This window comes from Mus musculus, chromosome 11, assembly GCF_000001635.26.
Source record: "Mus musculus strain C57BL/6J chromosome 11, GRCm38.p6 C57BL/6J".
Classification (NCBI taxonomy): Eukaryota; Metazoa; Chordata; class Mammalia; order Rodentia; family Muridae; genus Mus; species Mus musculus.
The window spans coordinates 23,302,684-23,323,294 of NC_000077.6; the positions used below are offsets into that span (position 1 = coordinate 23,302,684).

The 20,611-nt window shown below is 42.0% G+C and overlaps 1 protein-coding gene across 7 annotated transcripts in view; it reads left to right on the top strand.

Moving 5' to 3' along the window:
- The first annotated feature begins 501 nt into the window (after nucleotides 1-501).
- Nucleotides 502-20,611, top strand: part of Usp34 (ubiquitin specific peptidase 34) — a 187,376-nt gene continuing 167,266 nt past the window's right edge. For 3 of the 7 annotated variants that reach the window (XM_006514565.2, XM_006514567.2, XM_017314317.2), the window contains exons 1-2: nucleotides 502-4,333; nucleotides 17,978-18,065. In XM_006514565.2, the coding sequence (XP_006514628.1) occupies nucleotides 4,291-4,333; nucleotides 17,978-18,065 (131 nt within the window). In that variant the 5' untranslated portion in view covers nucleotides 502-4,290. The remainder of the gene's footprint in view (nucleotides 4,334-17,977; nucleotides 18,066-20,611) is intronic. The other 4 variants (XM_006514566.3, XM_030245632.1, XM_030245633.1 and 1 more) reach the window with 4 other exon arrangements.

Below are 20,611 nucleotides of genomic sequence, written 5' to 3' on the forward strand. Positions count from 1 at the left end.
TCAAATCCCAGCAACCACATGGTGGCTCACAACCATCTGTAATGAGATCTGACTCCATCTTCTGGAGTGTCTGAAGACAGCTACACTTACATATAATAAATAAATAAATCTAAAAAAATAAAAAAAAAGAGCTCAGCCATTCTCCAAACTTAAAACCTCATTTCATACATGTATTTAATTTAGGAAGCTTCTATAGTAGTAGGTTTCCATGTGGCCTTTGCCTTTTCTTTCTTTTCTCTCTGTCTTTCTCTCTCTCTCTCTCTCTCTCTCTCTTTCTTTCTTTCTTTCTTTCTTTTTTTCAAGACAGGGTTTCTCTGTGTAGCCCTGGCTGTCCTGGAACTCACAGTCCTGTAGACAAGGCTGGCCTCGAACTCAGAAATCCACCTGCCTCTGCTTTCCAAGTGCTGGGATTAAAGGCGTGCGCCACCATGCCAGTTTATCTCCCTCTTTTAAAGTCTCTTTCCCATCGCTTCTTACTAAACCCCTGAATTGTATGGATATTTCCAATGGAACAGATATGTCTGAATATTCAAAGCTAACATTCAGAAATGAGAGAAAATATACAATAGCAGTCTTTTGTAACATGTTAAAATTGTACACCTTTCAAGTTCACTGTCCATTAATGTGCTGGAAACTGACCAGGTCCTCTGTGAGAGCACTATGTACTTTGAACTACTTGATCCCAGTGTCCAGATCATTCATTGTTTTCTTTTTTTCCTTTTGGAGACAGGGTCTCTTACTGAATGTAAAGCCATTTTAGACAGTTGTCTCATCAACCACTGAACTTGAGGGATTTTCCTGCCTTGTTCCCTTTCCTCATCTCCCCAGGTTAGAGTTACAGGCATCTACTGTCACACTTAACATTTCCAAGGGTACTGGGGTTCCAAAGAGAGCTCACCATGCTTGTGCAGCAAGCATTTTGCTCCACGAGCCCTCTCCCCAGTCCTCTCCTCTGAGACAGTGTCATTATTTGCAGCCCCTTCATTTACAGGTTTTAATCACTAGGGCCCCTACACTCTATAATCTAAATGTTCACTATTTGTATTTACTAATCAAAGTTATTGAGCCCTGATGTAGATAATGGAATAACCATTCTTTCTACCAATAATTTTCCAGATTCTCAGATCATTTGTGTGTCTATGTATGTGTATTTTTGGGAATTGAACTGAGATAATATACATGTCAAGCAAGCTACCTAATTCTGAACTATATCCCAGCTTATTTCTTTTTGAGACACGGTTGTTTAAAGCAGTTTCAATGGCCTGGAACTCAGCATGTAAACCAGGAGGGTCAGATGTGTGACAATCCTGCTTCTGCTTCCCAAATACTGCAAGTATAGACTTTTACTACTATAGCGTGTATGCATTTATTTGTGTCACATAAGCATGTGCTACCAGACTGGTCAGAAAGTTTTATTTTTTTCACATAAGCAGTCTAAGGTTAGACACTTGGTCAAACAAAGCAGAAGAGACACAGATTTACTTATTTATTTATTTCCAAGATAGGATTTCCTCATGTAGCCGGGTTGTTCTGGAACTCATTCTCTAGACCAGGCTGTCCTTGAGCTTAGAAATCTGTCTACCTCTGGCTCCTGAGTGCTAGGATTAAAGTGTGTACCACCTCTGCCTAGTTAGTGGCCCAGATTTTATTACCCTGTATATCAATTTTAAGGTTAGCTTTTATCCTATTTGTAACTTCAATGTTCAGGGGTTTGTGGGTAAAGTATAGCTGTATATAGTGACACCTGCTTGTAATTCCAGTCCCTAGAAGGCAGAAGCATGAGGAATTTGAATTCTATGTCAGCATGGGCTAACAAAGCAAAAGTGCATCTCAAAAAAGTACTACACCAATACTAAAAAAAAGCCTTTATATTTTCAATTAATTTCCATATTTAAATTATGTTTCAGGCATAGAACAACCCTAGAAATACCAGGTTACCAAGACTTAGTTTAAAACAACTTAAAAATATTTCTTAGATAGTGGGTCTTTTTCAAATCAAGGTTCATTGATGGCATTTCAAAAAACCTGGGATGTACTGGGAGAAAAAAAAAAAGATTGTTAAGAGGGCTGACAAAGGTTAGCCTGAAGGTGATGTCTGCTGAGTCAATAATCATTGATAGGAAGACTCTAAGTGGGGAGAGGATGGGAGAAGGATGAAGGGAAAACAGCTACACAACTCACAAAGCTCATAGGAAATAACAGGAATAGGTTGGAGTGAAACTTTATAGCGCCGTGCAAAAACAGCATGAAGTTAGAAGCAGTTCTAGTGCACAGAAAAAGTGTGACACACCTTGACAAGACATCGTAGAAGATTAATACCGGGGCCCTCATTAACATGTGCTCAAGTTTTGGTTTGGGGTCATGCACATGACCTTTCAGACTTTGTTGTCATATCCCTGTGGAAGTATCTTAGAAACAGAAATTAGTGAAGGTAAAAACTAACACTAAGTTGTCCTGTAAAAATTGTTTAAAAAATTACTCTTTTTTTTTTTGCCTTAATGTATGTATGTATGTATGTATGTATGTATGTATGTGTGTGTGTGTGCTAGGAGTGTGGACGGTGACCGCAGAAGTCTGAAGAGGGATTCGAATGCCCTGGAACAGGATATAGATGGTTATGAGCACCATGTGGGTGCTGGGAATTGAATCTGGATCCTCCGCAAGAGTTTCAAGTGCTCTTATTGCTGAGCCATCTTTCTGAGCTTCTAGTTCTTTTTTTTTTTTTTTTTTTTTTTTAAGATTTATTTATTTATTATATATGTAAGTACACTGTAGCTGTCTTCAGACGCACCAGAAGAGGGCATCAGATCTCATTACGGGTGGTTGTGAGCCACCATGTGGTTGCTGGGATTTGAACTTCGGACCTTCGAAAGAGCAGTCGGGTGCTCTTACCCACTGAGCCATCTCACCAGCCCGAGCTTCTAGTTCTTAATGCAATACCAAACTTAAGTTGGGTGTCCCTTTCACTTGTTTTCCACTCCTGGCTCCATTTCTTTTGGCACTGGGCAAATGGGGTTATAAAAGTCGCTCAGGCTGCCTTCGAACTCGGAGCAACCCTCCTGCCTGCATTTAGGAAGTACTGTCGTAAACCATCACGCCAGGCTTCGTTCCTCACGGTACTAGCTCTCGCTGTCTCTCTCTGATGAAAAAGCCTAATAGAGCGTTTCCGATGAAGAATGAATGGGTAGACACACACGTTGTAAGACCTCGTGCGTAAAAACGAGGTGTCACGGTTTCTCAACCGCGCCATTTCTAGTCCTGTCAAGGTGTTTCACTGCTGAGGATCCATGAGCCTCACAGAACCGCACGGCTGAGATAAACAGGGATTCAGGTTAAGACGCGCCCTGGGCTGTTCCATTCTCCCGAAGCCAGGTGGGGAGCGAGCCGCGGCGTTGCCAGCATCTGCTGACCCGCGGCCGTCTCCACCCTCAAAGTACCCGAAGGACAGGCAAACTTCACCGCTTCCCCTCGGGGGTGCGGGAGATCAGGAGGCGCCGCGCCGCGGCAGGGGACGGGGCGGGCCATCCGTCGCGGCTCCGGCCGAGTCTCCCGGAGCGCGGAGCCCGTAGGGGCGGGAGAGGCCGCGTACCCGCGACCCGCCCGCAGCCTCCGCCATCTTCCACTCACCCGCCTCCCCCCGCGGCGGCGGGCGGCGCGCTCCCCTTCCGGCCGCTGACAGAGATCCGGCTGGGCGGGGAGGGCGAGCGCGCACAGGGGGTGGACCGAGGGCGGGGAGGCCGGACGGAAGAGGAAAGGGAGGGCGGCCAGCGGCTCCGGCAGGGCGTGCGGCGTGTGTGCGGAGAGAGGCGGAGGGCGGGGGCAGCGAGGAGGGCGGAGGAATGAGTGCGCGAGGCGCCTCTCTTCGGCTCCTTCGCCTGGGCGGAAAGAGCCGAGCGCAGCCCGAGCGCTCCATTAAAATGGCGGCGGCGGCGGCGGTGGCCGCGGCGTCTGGTCGGTGGTGAAGTGACTCTGCTGCTTCTCTCCCCACCCACCCCTCCCTCTCCCCTCCCCCGTCCTTCCCCCTTCCCCCGCCGCCGGCGCCTAGGCGCCCCTGAGGCCTGCGCTCCCCTCGCCCCCCTCCTCGCCCCCGCCCGCTCCCGCTCCCGGGCCCGCCGGCCCCCTCCCCCACCCGCGGCTCCCCGCCCCGTCCTCGCCGCCGCCGCCCGCCCTCGTCGCTTCCCCGCCCCGCCGGCAGGCCGGCCCCCTCCCCTGCCTCCGTCCCCTCCCCCCCGCCGGTCGGGATCAGTCAGCGCGATCCTAAGCGGGGGAGGGGGGGGCGGCGGCCGAACGATGTGCGAGAACTGCGCAGACCTGGTGGAGGTGTTAAATGAAAGTAAGTCGCCGGGTAGGGGACCCGTCGGGGTGCACGGTTTGGGGGTCCCTGGGCTGTGCTCTCCCGCCTTGCCTGCCTTCCCGGCCTGCGGGCTGCGGCGACCGGGCCGGCCCGGCGTACGGGCCTGTGTGCCCGGGAAGGTGCGTGGTGGCGGCGGCCGTCGCGGCGCCTCGGGCCCAGGCCGCCGGGTTACCTGGGCGCCCGAGAGGCCGCGGCGCAGCCCCGGCCGGGTCCGGCTTGGGCGGTCTCGGAAAGTTTCCTCATTACAGGTGTCAATTAATGAAGGCACTAATGAGCCCTTCCGCCCCTTTCCCCCTTCGAGGAAGGTGTGGGGAGGTGGGGTCGGAGGACTAGGCTTTGCTCTGCAGTCCGAGCCTCAGGGCCGCCCTCTTTGATTTCCAGCGTGCTGGGGAGGCCTCGCTTACCTGCTAATTTTCGTTAAAGTCCGTGGGAGAAGGGTGGTGATTTTTCCATCCCTTGAGGGTGTGTGGGTGTATTCAATCCATCTGCCAGCCCTTAAATAGCAGAAATTGAACTGCAATAGTGATGATTGGAACCGTCTTACCTTAATTAAAAATAAAGGTGATAGTATTTCTTTAGTACCATTCGTCGTTTAAGTAGTAAAGTCTATTATAAGGAGATCTCTACCAACGACAACCACCCCGAGTTAGTCATGGTCTGTCTCTGAAAATGAGAGGCCTTACTCCTTATTCTTTATTATTGTATTACATATTTTATTTTTGGCCTTGCAAGATTGCATTTCTGCTTAAGAAACAGGGAATATTGCACGTCAGCCACTTGTGGGCCCAGAGGTGGTTTAGATGAAAAGATAATTTACACAAACTTGATTTGTGACAAATATTCATTTGAGGTATTGGAATTTATATTCAGTGTGATATTTTGACAGATTTCGAAACTACTTATTCCTTTTAATTCATTCATTTAAAAAGTCTATTTGTAGATTGTAATTCCCTTTTGGTTGCTTAATTTTTACTTTATTATGTGCTTGAGTTTCACTTTAATGGCTAAAAGGTTTATAATTTATTTTCAGCTATGTATTTAGTTCCTGACAGATTAAAGTAGGTGTTTTGTATATATTCAAACTACATTTTCCCATATCTGTGTCATCCTACATTTTCCTAGTATTTTATAAGGTTATTCCTATTTTGACATAAATTTCATTCTTGGTAGAAGTGATATGGTAAACATAGTTCCTTAGTACTTATTTCAGTAAAACATTTTGTATCTTAGAAATACATTGATGATTGTGACTCTCTGTTCTCCAACTTGAAAGTACTTAATTGTTTAGTATACTTTAGGAAAAATAGTTTGGGAGAAGTGATTTAAAGATTCTGTAGGTATGTGTGTGTCTGTTTACAGATATATTCCTGTGAGTGCAGCTGCCCAAGTAAGCATCAGGTCCCCTGGAGCTGGAGTTGCAGCAGATGTGAGCTGCCCCAGATGTGAGCTGCCCCATGTAGGTGCTGAGAACTGAACCCAGGTCCTCTGGAAGAGCAGCAAGTGCTCTTAACTACACTGAGCCATCTCTCCAGCCCCCTTAGGGTGTGATTTAAAACATTTTAAGCCTAACTAGGAATGTTGTAAACATAGTATCTAAAGAAAATTTACTTGAGAAGAGATGACCTTTGCATGGTATAGATAGATACTCTTTTTAAGGGCTGGTGACATCTCTCAGGGGAGTGGGTTTACTCCAGGGTCCCCACATTCTCACACACATGCATGTAAGTTAGTAATAAAAAGGTGTTATGATTGTCTTGAAATTGTGTCAGTCAGTGTTTCCCAAAGGTACTTACTTATATGCTTAGTGTTTTCTTTAAGGCTCATTGGAAAATCAGCCTTCAATCATCTCAGGAGATATATATATTTTTAAACCACCGTAGTTGTCTTAAATGCTTTCATATGTAGTGAGATGTTGTTTCAAAACTGTATTTTCACTGCGGTCCCCCCCCCCCCCCCCCCGCCACCCCAAGTATGATACTGAGTTCTTGAGGACAGGACAGATTCTACTTCACTGTGGTAATTAATGTTTGCCAGTGTGCAAGATGGATGGAGCTTCAGGATGAACATGGTGGTTGAACTGGGACTAAAACTCGTTGAATTAGCCTGGCCTGCTAGTACAGGCTTGTTTGTAATCCCAGCTACTCAGGAAGCTGAGGCAGGGCTACCACAAGGTCAAGGATCTTTCTGGGCTACAAGATGAGTTTGTCTCAAAATAAAAAGTAAGAGTGCTTGGCATACAGCTCAGTGGTAGTGTTTGCCTAGTGTGGGTGAAGCCAGCACTTCAGCCCCCAGGAATGCCCCCCCCCAACAAAAACAACAAAGAAAATCAGGGATTTTTTTTTTTAAATTTTAGATTTTTAAATTTAATTTTATATGTATAAGTGTACCAGATGCATGCCCGTGTGCCCTCAGAGTCAGAAGGAGCATCAGATCCCTTAGAGTTCTAGAAAATCAGCTTTAAAATTGAAGTGTGTTATATGTCTTCTTGTAATTTCATTTGCTAATTATGTATTGGCTATCTTTTTCTTCCCCGTTGCTTGTGCAAAGATGACTATTCAACCAGGATTCAAAGTTCAGAAATCAATTCCTCAAACCATTTGCGTTTTTTTTTTTTTTTTCCTGTTTGTTTTTTGAGACAGGGTCTTTCTCTCTCTGCCCCTGACTCCAGGGACTCACTGTGTAGACCAGACTGGCTCAGTTCATAGAGATACACCTGCCTCTGTCTCTTGAGTGCTGCTCTTAAAGGTGTGTAGTGGCAATTTATTTATTATTAAGGGGCTCAAATGCAAATTTATTAAGGAAAAGAGAACTTGAGATTGGAAGAGGTAGGGTAGCTCACAGCTTGAGGGCATCAGAGGTTTAGACAGACTCTTCTGACCTTAAGGGTATGTGAACATAGTACACAGACGTACACAATTAGTGGTAAAAACAGCAAAATTGGCAGAGAGCAGAACATTGTGGCCATACATGTCTGTGTTTGGAAGGCTGAGGTGAGATCCTGAGTTTGAGGTCAGATAGGTCACAGTGAAACCTTGTCTTAAAACCAGGCAAACAAATCTGTCAGAATGCAATATATCTAACAAGAAAAAAAGATGAGTAATAGTTTCTAAACAGTTTACATTGTCATCAGCGTTTAGCTATAGTATTAATGTTATCAGTTGTACCTGTAGTTCTGTAGAGGTTCCCACGCTGTAAATTCTCACAATGGACACATTCATTATATAGCTATGCCCTGAATTGACCTACAGGTGAAAGGCATATTAAAGTCTAGAACCAGGCTAGGGATCCTAAAATAAGGACTAAACTATTGGGTATCTACCACCATCTGTTTTTTGACAGCTTAAGGGAACTCCTTCCTGGTTTTCTTGCCTCAGGCTCTCAAGAGTTGGCCCTACTTTTCATGAACTACTGTGGCTTTTATAGGTGGAGAAGGCTAGTTTGTGGGGATGACAGTATCTTGCTCTTTAGGCTGACCTGGAACTTGTAATATTCCACACCCGGCTTGATTATGGACTTTTTAAACTTGTCAAATCTTAAATTAAAACTTCCTGGGGGCTGGGCAGTGGTGGTGAACGCCTTTAATCCCAGCACTTGGAAGGCAGAGGCAGGCAGATTTCTGAGTTTGAGGCCAGCCTGGTCTGCAGAGTGAGTTTCTGGCCAGCCAGGGCTATACAGAGAAACCCTGTTCCTTGATGCCGGAGAGGTGGTTAAGAGCACTGACTTTTATTAAAATCTTTTTTTTATTAAAGATTTATTTTATATATGTGAGTACACTGTTGCAGTCTTCAGACACACCAGAAGAGGGTGTCAGATCCCATTACAGATGGTTGTGATTCACCATGTGGTTGCTGGGAATTGAACTCAGGACCTCTGGAAGAGCAGTCAGTTCTCTTAACCACTGAGCCATCTCTCCAGCTCCCCATAAAATAAATCTTTAAAAACAAAACAAAACAAACAGGGCTGGTGAGATGGCTCAGTGGGTAAGAGCACCCGACTGCTCTTCCGAAGGTCCAAAGTTCAAATCCCAGCAACCACATGGTGGCTCACAACCACCCGTAATGAGATCTGATGCCCTCTTCTGGAGTGTCTGAAGACAGCTACAGTGTACTTACATATAATAAATAAATAATAAGTAAATAAAAAACAAAACAAAACAAACAAAAAACCTTCCTTAACCAACTAATATTTGAAACACTGGCAAACAGATAAAATTATTCACAATTTCCAGCCAGATACTGTGTTTTGGTGTTTTGACCTTAGGTCTCATTCTGTAGCCATCCCAGGCTATTGTCAAACAGTTCTGCTACAGCCTCCCAAGGGATAGGTTACAGTCATGAGCTACCATGATCAGCTGTAATCCCAATAGCAAATGATGAAGCACTATAAAATATAGTGTATATTAATATAGGAAAGTATCAACATTGTCTGTGTAATGAACACTGATTACTGCCTTTTTTATTGGTGTTTTGGAAACAGATTCTCATATAGCTCTGGCTGTCCTGGAACTCGCTTTGTAGACTAGACTGGGCACACTCACAGAGATCCACTTGCCCATGCCTACCTGGTGCTGGGATTAAAGATGTGTGCCATCACACCACATATTAACATATTTTTGTGTATATGTTTTAAAAATGATGGTACTGGAGAGACTAGAGGGATGGCTTAGTTGTTAGGAATGTTTGTTGCTATTGCAGAGAACCTGGATTTGATTTCCAGCACCTACATGGAGGCTCACAAACATCTTTAGCTCTAGTTACAGGGGATCTGATGTCCTCTTTGGACTTCTGGAGGCACCAGGAACACATGTGGAATATATCCCTGCTTGCAGACTTCATACATTAAAATGCTCATACATTAAAAAGGAAACCTTAAAAAAGAATCCCACATCATACATGCATAAGACTCACATGCGCATGCGTGTGTTTTGTGTTCCTGAACACCAGAAGAGGGCATCGTATCCCAAAGGATCACAGTTGCAGACAGGTGTGGGCTGTCTATAGTATGTGGGTGCTGGGGTTGAACTCAGGATCTCCAGAAGAACAGACAGTGCTCTTCATGGTTGAGCCATCTCTCAAGCTCCCAAAGATGACCTGTCTGTCTACCTACCTACCTAACCTACTTACCTATTTATTTTGAGACCTGGTTCTCAGTGTAGCCTTGGCTATTCTGGAACTGGTTCTGTAGATCAAGCTAGCCTTAGATCTGGCTGTCTCCATCTCCCGAGTGCTGGGGTTAAAGGTGTTTGCCCTCACCTTAGTTTAAAAAAAAAAAAAAAAAAAAAAAAAAGGTTTTTAAAGCAATATTATTGGGGCCCAGTAAGATTGCTCAGCCAGAAAAGTATTTGCTGCATGCCTGTCATCTGAGTCTGATTTGTGGAACAAGCTCTTGCAGATTGTCTGCTGACTTTGACACAGTTGCCACACAGGTCAAATCCATGTAAAAAACGCAACAACAACAACAACAACAACAAAAACAACCAAAGAAAAACCAACAACAGAATGGTCGGAAGAGACGGCTCGGTGGTTAAGAATGATTGATTGCTGCTCTCAGGGAACTGGAGTTTAATCCCCAGCATCTCCTTTGTGCAGCTCACAGACATAATTGCAGTTCTAGGGGATTCAGTGCACACACATGCACATGAATATCTATCTACATAGTTTTAAAAGACGTAGTATTGAGACTGTGACTGTAGCTCAGTTGGTAGACTGCAAGCCTGACACATGTGAAGCCCTGAGTTTGGTCCCTAGTACCACATAATTTGGGCTTTATAATGAACTTCTGTAGTCCCAGCACTTGGTAGTGGAAGCAGGAAATTGAAGGCTACATGGTGAGTTGAGACCAGCCTTGGCTCCATGAGATCCTGTAATAATAATAATAGCAGCTAGCCCAGCTTTGCAGAGGTAAGATCTGATATCCCCAGTTTAGAAAAGCACATGTAGAACTGATTGGAAGCTACCTGAGATCAGCAGATCTCACACAAATGTTTGGTAAAAGCTTTTCTCACTTATCCTGGTAACTTGTCTCTGAACTTTGTATCTGAATATTGAACTAGCTTTGGGCCCCCTGGCAGCTAGCTGCATAGTTACAGCCACAAAAGTGCTGTAGGCAGGGGCTCCTCAGGAACCACGAGCAGTGTGCACTCTTAGAATCCCTATTTCTTTACTTAAAAAAAAAAAGGAAATCAGAACTTTTATGTTGCATTTTTTTGTTGTTGTTTTTTTGTTTTTGTTTTTGTTTTTGTTTTTCCAGACAGGGTTTCTCTGTATAGCCCTGGCTGTCCTGGAACTCACTCTGTAGACCAGGCTGGCCTCAAACTCAGAAATCCGCCTGCCTCTGCCTCCCGAGTGCTGGGATTAAAGGCGTGTGCCACCACTGCCTGGCTTGATTTATATTTTTAAGATTTATTTATTTATGCAATGTATATGAGTATGCCATTTTCATGCACACCAGAAGAGGTTGTGGGCCACCATGTGGCTTCTGGGAATTGAACTCAGGACCTCTGGAAGAGCACTTAACCACAGAGCCTCTCTCTAGCCCATTTTCTTGATTTATAAAAGCTCATGGCCTTCAGGGAAGTTATGTGAAGGTAGTATATTCAGCATTCTCTGGATGTATTTGTGGATGCCAAGTACATGACCCTAAAGTGTTATCAAACAGACCTTCTGCAGCACGTGGCTTATCTGTTGAGCAGTGGGACTTGTGGCAGCATCCCCTCAATGATGTGAGGTCCTAGTGTAGGTAGGCATGGGTATAGTTGCCTTTGCCAACATGATTGCTGGGCTGTCTTTTGGGATATGGGTGGCCATGACTGTGAGGCAATGTCTTCAAAAACTGCTCTCTTGGTGGACAGTGGTGGCACACACTCTTTCTTTTTTTCTTTTTCTTTCTTTTTTGGTTTCTCGAGACAGGGTTTCTCTGTAGCCCTGGCTGTCCTGGAACTCACTTTGTAGACCAGGCTGGCCTTGAACTCAGAAATCCGCCTGCCTCTGCCTCCCGAGTGCTGGGGTTAAAGGTGTGTGTCACCACGCCCGGCTGGAGGCTCACACTCTTAACCCCAGCACTCGGGAGGCAGAAGCAGGAAGATCTCTTGAGTTTGAGACCAGCCTGGCCTATAGAGCAAGTTCTGGGACAGCCAGTCAAGGTTACACAGAGAAACCCTGTCTCAAAAAACAACAACAAAAGTGTAAGAAAGGAGGTTGTCATGGTAGCTTGCTAAACTCTTTTGTGTTTGATCCCAGTATCCCATAAAGCCAATCTTAGTGGTTTTCACCTGTATTCCTAGCACCTGGAGGGTGGATGCAGTAGGATCGTAAGTGCAAGGTCATCCTCAGCTACGTAGGGAATTTGAGGTGAGCCATGGCTACATAAAGCCTTGTCTCTGCCAAATAAGAAAAAGGAATAGTCATTAGATATGGGACTACAGACAGAGAAGCTTATTCTGCTGTTTTTTCAAGCTGGTAAAGGACGGTGCCATAGTACATTGTTTATAGGGCTTGGTTCTGGGAGAACAAGAAGAGGTGGAGGACAGGACTAGGAAGAGGGTGATCTTTTTGTTTGTTTTAAAATTAATTAATTAATTTTATGTGAGTGCACTGTCACTCTCTTCAGACACACCAGAAGAGGGCATCGGATCCCATTTTAGGTGGTTGTGAGCCACCATGTGGTTGCTGGGAATTAAACTCAGGACCTCTGGAAAAGCAGTCAGTGCTTTTAACTGCTGAACCATCTCTCCAGCTCTTTGTGTATGTGTGTTTATTTATGTTTGTTAGAGAAAAACAGAGATTAACTTTTATCTAGACTTTACCAGAATTCATTATCCCTGGCTGATCTCATTCACAGATATGCTCCTGCTTCAGTTTTCTATTGCTACAATGATAGCATGCTCTGCTAACAAAATTTTATATGGTTTAAAATAGCTACAGATGATATTTTCTTTTAAAAATTTTATTTTTTATGTATAATGTATATATGTAGTGCCTGAGTGTATATATATGTGTGTGTGTGTGTGTGTGTGTGTGTGTGTGTATGTATGTGTATGTGTATATATATATATATATGTATGTGTGTGTGTGTGTGTGTGTGTGTATATATGTATATATATATATATATATATATATATATATATATATATATATATACTAAATGTACAGCAGTCAGCAGGAGTCAGGGTAGGGTTTCAGATCCACTGCAAATGGAATTGCAGGCTGTTGTGAGTTGCCATGGGATGTTTGGAAGTGACATGGATCCTCTTCAAGAGCAGCAAGTGCTCTTACCTGCAATAATCTCTTCAGCCCCCAGATAATATTTTCACAGTTATACAGACAATAGTTTTTGGAATTTTCTATGAAAACTTGATATATAAAGTATGCTGATTATTTTTGTGTGCAAGTAAATATAGTTAGGGCTCCTAGAAGATTGGTGTTTTTGTGTGTACATGACACAGTCTGCATGTGGAGGTCAGGGTACAACCAGTTTTGAGTCTGTTCTCCTCTGGGTACCAGGCATTGAATTCCAGTTGATAGGCTTGGTGGTAATCATTTTAATCATTTAATTAATTTTAAATTAATCTTGCTGGCTTAAAGATTGCTCAATATGTTGCCTTGGCTAGTTGGAACTGTATTTGTAGACCAGGCTAGCCCCAAACTTAATTCTCTGCCTCCCAAGTATGTTAGCATGTGTGGTTAGGTTGCTGATCTTTAAACTATAGTTCTAGTGCTATGAACGCTAGTCGTAAAGTTTCATGTATTTCTATGTGCTATTTGAAGAGTTTTAAATTTTTATTTTAATTTTTGAAGCCTTTATTTATTTGAATCAAGGTCTCCTGTAACCCAGGCTAGTCTCAAACTTGATATGTACCTGAGGAGGACCTTGAACTTCCTTGAAGCTAGTTAAAGGTTTATAGTAAATTAAACACCTTCACTGTGGAAAGAATGGTTTCAGCAGTCCTAGGTAAATACTGAGTTTTTCTCTTTGGAAGTAAATAAAAGTTTATTCATTTTTCAAAGATGATGTATATGTGTATGTTTATGTTACTCTGTGTTTTATATTATTTTTGTTTTAGAGACTGCTATTAGCTACCTTAGGCAGCTTCAAATTTCCATGGCAGTCTCCCTGATTCTGTGTGCTGGACTTCATAGGCATGAATTGCTAGGTCTGGTTTTATTAGCATTTGTTCAGAAAGAGAAAGCTAGGAGTGGTGATGGTGTAGGTAGGTTTGTGTAGGTGGTGTAGGTGGTGTAGCTGGTACAGGTGGTGTAGCTGGTACAGGTGATATAGGTGGTGTAGGTGGTGTAGCTAGTACAGGTGGTGTAGCTGGTGCAGGTGTATGAGACAGGGTTTCTCTGTGTAGCCTGGCTGTCTTGGAACTTAACTCTGTAGCTTCAAACTGAAGATATCTGCCTGCTTCTGCCTCCCAAGTACTGGAATAAAAGGTGTTTAACACTACCTCCTGCTTATATCCTTAATTTATTAAGCATTTCAAGATGTGTGGTTACCTAAATTTATGATTACTGTGTTGAAAAATTATATTTTCAGAGCTGGAAAGATAGCTCAGAAGTAGTGAGCATTGGTTTCCTTCAGGGGTACTGAGTTCAAATCCTAGCACACACACATGGTGATTTAAAATCATCTATAATGGCATCCAGTTGCCTCTTAGAGTGTGCAGATATGTGTGAGAACACGCACGCGTGCACACACATACACACACACACGCATATCTATATTTTTTTGATTAAAGGCGCTACATGACTCTTAATTATGTTTATAAGATACAGATTAAGGCTGGATGTTGTGCCATATGCTTGTCATCCCAGCAATACAAAACTAGGGAATCTGAGAGATTGTGAGTTCAAGGCTAGCCTGGACTACATAATAGGACTGCTGACAAACAGGAAAAAATACCAGCACCTTTTCTTCATCTGTTACCAATTAGATTATACCTTTTATAATCTCAATATAATTTTCTATTATTTGGTCATACTATAACCTAAATAGTCCCATGGTCTTTCTTTTCTTTTTAAAAAAATTAATGTGTATATGAATGTTTATCTGCATGCCTGGTGTCTGCAGAGGTCAGAAGACTTGTCTGACCCCCTGAAACTTGAGTGACTGACAATTGTGGGCCACTATGAGAGAGCTGGGAGTCAAAACCTAGGCCCTCTGCAAGAGCTAACTCTCCAGCCTGTCCTGTCCCTTACATTTAGTTTATTATTTTATTTTATATTTATGGACATTTTACCTGCTTGCATGTCTGCACTATGTACAAGCTTAGATTGTTGTCCACAAAGACCAGAGAAGGATATTAAATGGAGTTACAAATGGTTGTGAGCCACCATATGTGCGCTTAGAATTAAACCTGGATCTTCTGGAAGAGCAACCCTTAAAAGCAGCTTTTAGTCACTGGGCCATCTCCATGTTGCCGTCCACCCTCCAATGCCCAATCCCTTTCAAAGGTCTTGAACTCAAGATCCTCTTGCCTCAGCCAATTCAGTGATGGGATTATTGGCCTATACTACTCTATTGTGATGGCAATAGGACCTTTGGAGTTGTAGTCAAAGTAAGACAATGGGACACTTCACTGCTTGGTAAAGTAGTATATAATGTGGCTAACAGAATGCTATTTTATTCTAATGGTATTTTGTTTCTATTTTCCATGCCATGGTGAGTTTTCTTAATAGCAAGATAAATCATATATTTAGTGAAATACTAACTTCTAGTTTGGTGAAAAGTAGAGATTATCACTAAACCCCAAACCTGAAGTTTTCTAATTAGTTAGAATTTAAATTTTGAGTTTTAAAAAAGTTAAAAAAAAATTAAACCTTTTTAAAAATTAAATTTACTATGTGTGTGTACTTATGCATGCCATGGAGCATGTGTGGAGGACAGGCAACTACCTTGCTTACAACTACCTTGGTAGTTCTCTCCCACCATGTGAGTTCTAAAGATTGAAGTCAGTTCAGGGATTGGTGGCAATAGTTACTACTTGATAAGCATCTTGCCAGCTCCATTAAAAAAATTCTTATTATTTGTTTATGTGCATGTGTGTGTATAAATTTATGTTCTGATGCTCTGGAAGCCACAAGAGGGCATCTAATCTCCTGATAAAGTTGGAGGTAAAGGTGGTTATGAAATGCCTGACCTGTATGTTGAAAACCAAATTTTATTCCTCTGGAAGAGCAGCAAGTGTCCTTAACCACAGAGCCATCTCTCCAGCACTCATCTCCCACGTCCAGCTTTTAACTTTTTATAAAATATGGCATGTTCAGCTGGTGAAAATCTCCACTATTATTTTAAAATCTGAAATTCTCACGTCAGATACAGAATACTTGTCTTGTTACTGGTCTGAGAGAATGTTAATGATATTCAAATTTAAATCTTCTTCTTTCTTTTCTTTTCTTTTTTTTTTTTTTTTTTTTTTTGGTTTTTTGAGACAGGGTTTCTCTGTGTAGCCCTGGCTGTCCTGGAATTCACTCTGTAGACCAGGCTGGCCTCGAACTCAGAAATCCGCCTGCCTCTGCCTCCCGAGTGCTGGGATTAAAGGCGTGTGCCACCACGCCCGGCTATCAATTTAAATCTTTGAGTCTTGGGAGTAGTGAAGAATACTGAGTTGGTACTTAAGTGATTGTGAAACTTTTGAAAATTTTTATTATTTTAAGTGAATGGTCATTTTTGCCTGCATGTATGAGCACAACTTACGTACAGTGTCTGTAGGGGTTGAAATAGTACATTGGATCACTATTCACTGGAATTAGAGACACTAGTGAGCTGTCATGTGGGTACTGAGAATTGAACCCTGTTTTTTGGGAGAAGCAGCCAGGGCTCTCAACCTCTGAGCCATCTCTGTAGCTCATTGGTTTTCAACCTGTGTTGTTGGGTGTGTGTGTGTGTGTGTCACATTTCATATATCCTGCATAGCAGATATTTATATTACAATTCACAACAGTAGTAAATTTACAGTTACAAAGTAGCAGTGAAATAATTGTGTGCTTGGGGATCACCACAACATGAGGAACTGAATTAAAGTGCTTGCAGCATTAGGAAGGTTGAGAACCATTGCTTTAGCTCCTTTGATTTTGAAGGTTTATTTGATGATGTTTCTGGAATAGTATGAATTGGCAAATATAGTTTTAGATTGCTATTCTGCTCTCCCATTTTGGGAACTTTAAGAGAACTTTGTATTGCACAAGGACCTGAAGACTGCTCAGCTGGATAATGTACTTGATGTTAAATCTGATAATTTGGTTTTGATTTTTGGAACCCACATGGTAGATGGAGAGAAGAAATTTCCTCAGGTTGTTTTGTGACAACTTAAAACATACACCCCTACACAAAATACATACACCTTCCCTCACATAGAAAAAAACCCACCACCAAATAAACAAACACCCCCCCCCCCTCCTCCAGCCCCACCTCCCATAAAAACTCAGCTGGGCATGGTAGTGCGTGACATGTCTTTAATCCCAGTGCTAGGAGGCAGAGGTAGGAGGATCTTATTGCTGTCAGTTCATGGCCAGCCTGGTCTATAAATCAGGTTCCAGGATAGCCAGGACCGTTACACAGAGAAACCTGGTCTGGAAAACAAAACCCAACAACAAAATATATAGCAAATTGAAAATGTAAATGAAGAATGTATTGAATAAATATAACCTGCCAAAAAGTGTATTAGCTATACACAGTGTTATTGACCAACATGAGTATGGCTTGCTAGTTGTTGTGGTTTCCTGCCCAGCATTACAAAAGATTAAAATCAGAGAAGTATGGAATGATAAAGTGAAAAAATGTCAGGCTATCTATATTTGTATAGCTTTTTAAACACTGTAATGACATATGGCTCACAGGAGTGATGAGGAATGCTTTGGCCTAGATAGGCCATTCATATTCAGTAGGAGTGGGACTAGAGTTTAGTTGTTAAAGTGTTTCATTTGGGTTGGAGAGATGGATGGGGCAGTGGAGTAGAGAACCTAGTATTCTTGCAGAGGAACTGGGTTCAGTTTCCGCACCCACGGGATGGTTCACAAGCACCTGTGACTCCAGTCCTAGGGATCCTGCTCACAGTGATACGCATGTACTCATACAGGGTCACACAAAAACATAATTAGAAAACCCAGTGAATTATAAAAATGCTTTTGTTGAAGCTAAGCCTTTCTTTACTTTTTTGATCAGATCTCACTATGTAGCCCTGGCTGGCCTAGAATAAAGAAGAGACCCTATCTTCAACGCCCCCGCACCCTCCCACCCCTCTCAAAGAAGAAAACCAAAACCCAAAAAATGACAGCAAACCAAAACAAGTAACCTAAACCAAACAAAAACCAAGAAATCAGGTTGAGGAGCAAGCCACTGCGCTGAATTTATCTATGGCCTGCTTCATTTTTTGCCATTTTCCTCTAGCGATGATAGACTGTTATCCTTTAAGGAGAATAAATCCTTTCCTCTCTAAGTTACTTTTGGTCATGGTCTATATCACAGAAATAACTAATACAGTCAGTAATCAAAGATTTTATTTCACTAGTGAAAGCAAAAGAATCAATTGATGTTTGCATTTGTGTATCTAAGCTTTATTTTTAAGTAGTATTGGCTTTAATATTTGTTTAACATTTTTTTCATTCTTTTACCCTTCTCTTTCAGTATCAGATATAGAAGGTGGTGATGGACTACAGCTCAGAAAGGAACATACTCTCAAAATATTTGCTTATATCAATTCCTGGACTCAGAGGTATGCAGTTGTAGGGATTTTAAAAACTAACTTGATGGATTCTATAAATTGCCATTACTTATTGCTATTAGATTTTCTTTCAGGATGTTTCATTACATTTTTTTTTGTATTAAGTGATAAGTTTATCAATATTCAATTATCTTTTTTTAAATCATGGACTTGACTTTGACATTGGTTTTTAAAACAACATAAAAATTGATTTCTTTTACTTTTCCCTCATTCTTAATTTTGAGAAGGAATTATTTTGAGAGATAGAAGAATTTGTGTGAGACAGAGTTTCTCTTTGTTGCCCTGGCTGTCATGGAACTCACTGTGTAGATCAAGCTGGGATTAGCGATGAGAAGCACCACTACTCAGCGGATAAGAGAAGTTTTACGGAATAGCTACTAAAAGCTTATAGCAAACTTAATGTTTTTTTAAAAAAAAAATCTTTAGTTGTGGTAATAGTTATTTTGAAATCATTTGATAGTTTCTCATCTATTATGCACATTAGAACAACTTTTATATAATATATAAGTTGAGAATATACAGATTTAAAACTCAAGTATCATAGTTGTTAATATAGCCACTTAAGATGTAAACTTACATCTCTATGTGGTTTTTGTTTGGTAGTGCCACACGATGTTTTTTTTTTTTTTTAAGGTTCGATGTATTTTACTTTTTAAAAATTTATTATTTATTATATGTAAGTACACTGTAGCTGTATTCAGACACTCCAGAAGAGGGAGTCAGATCTCATTACAGATGGTTGTGAGCCACCATGTGATTGCTGGGATTTGAACTCCGGACCTTCAGAAGAGCAGTCAGGTGCTCTTACCCGCTGAGCCATCTCACCAGCCCCACACGATGTATTTTACAGTGTTGATATACAAGCCCTGCAGCTTCTGGGCTGTACCACTGAGCTATAGGTGAAATTTGAACTTAAGGTATGCTGCATAAATGTTCTTACACTCATGTGTATCTTCAGCTCCCACTAAATATTTTTTCACTTGTGTGCTTGCCCAATTTGAACTACCATAAACATAAACATAAAATGTTTAAAGTGGGGCAGAGAGATGGTTCAGTGGGTAAAGATTCCTGCTACCAAGCCTGATAACCTAAGTTCAACCCAGGACATGTACAGTGGAAGGAGAGAGCTGGCTTCCACATGTGTCATGGCACCAGTTCATGCATGCACACGTGTGTGAGGGCACACACAGTATATCTGTTTTTCTGAGAGAAGGTCTTATGTAGCCCTGCCTGTCCTGGAACTCACTCTGTAGATTAGACTGTCCTTGTGCTGGGATTAAAGGAGTGCTCCACCACTGCCCTGCTACAGTGATTTGATTTTGTTTTTTAAAAAAAGATTTATTAATTAATTTTATGTATGTGAATATACTGTCACTTTCTTCAGACACACCAGAAGAGAGCATTGGGTCCATTACAGATGGTTTGTTAGCCACTATGGTTGTTGGGAATTGGACTCAGGACCTCTGGAAGAGCAGTCAGTGCTCTTAACCACTGAGCAATCTCTCCAGCCCTTGCTGCCCCTGTCTTCCCTCCCTCCCTCCCTCCCTCCCTCCCTCCCTCCCTCCCTCCCTCCCTCCCTCCCTTTCTCCTTTCCTTCCTTTCTTTTTTAGATAAAGTCTTTCTATATAACCCTTGGAACTCACTATATAACCCTAAGATCCGGTTGGCCTCAAACTCAAAAAGACCCCACTGCCTCTGATCCTCTGAGTGCTGGGATTAAAGGGGTGTGCCACCACACCAAGCCTCTGACACATTATTTCTTAAGTAGAGATTGTCTTTCAGTTATCCTGGTTTATACATTATAATGGCAAATCCTTACAACTGATAACAGCACTTCTAGTGTGTGTGAAGACAGCAACAGTATACTCACATAAAAAAAGAAAAAAATAGAAATTATATGTTTATTAGATGAGATGGTTCAGTGGTTAAAAGTACTTAATACTTTTGCAGAGAACTCCAGCTTGTTTCTCTGCATCCACATGGTAGCTCACAGTTCTCTGTAACTCTACTTCCTGAGGATTCAATGCCTCTTGATCTGTGAAGGTTTCGGTACACATGTGGTGTATGTACATGCACTCACACACACACACAAAATAAAAAATAATAATTTGTTGACTTGGACATGGAAGAACATTCATTTAATCCTAGTTATAGGAGACATAGATAGGCAGGTCTATGTGAGTTCCAAACTGACCTGGTTCCAGTCTAGCCAGAGCTACATGGTGAGACCCTTCTTTTAAAAAGAACAAAGAAAGAAAAGAAAAAGGTTGTTGGTGGTGAAAGTCTTTAATTCCACCCAGTATTTGAAAGTAGAGGCAGAGAGATGTCTGTGATTTCTAGGCCAGCCTGGTCTACAGAGTGGGTTCTGGGCCAGCCAATGTGGCACAGGGAAACCCTGTCTCAAAAAAAAAAAAAAAAAAAAAACTAAAAGAAAAAAGATATCATACTATTATATTTAAAGTATTTTTCTCCAGAATTTAGCTCATATAAAACAATTTTTGAGATTCAAGATGAAAGCCTTAGTTGGAGTCAATTTG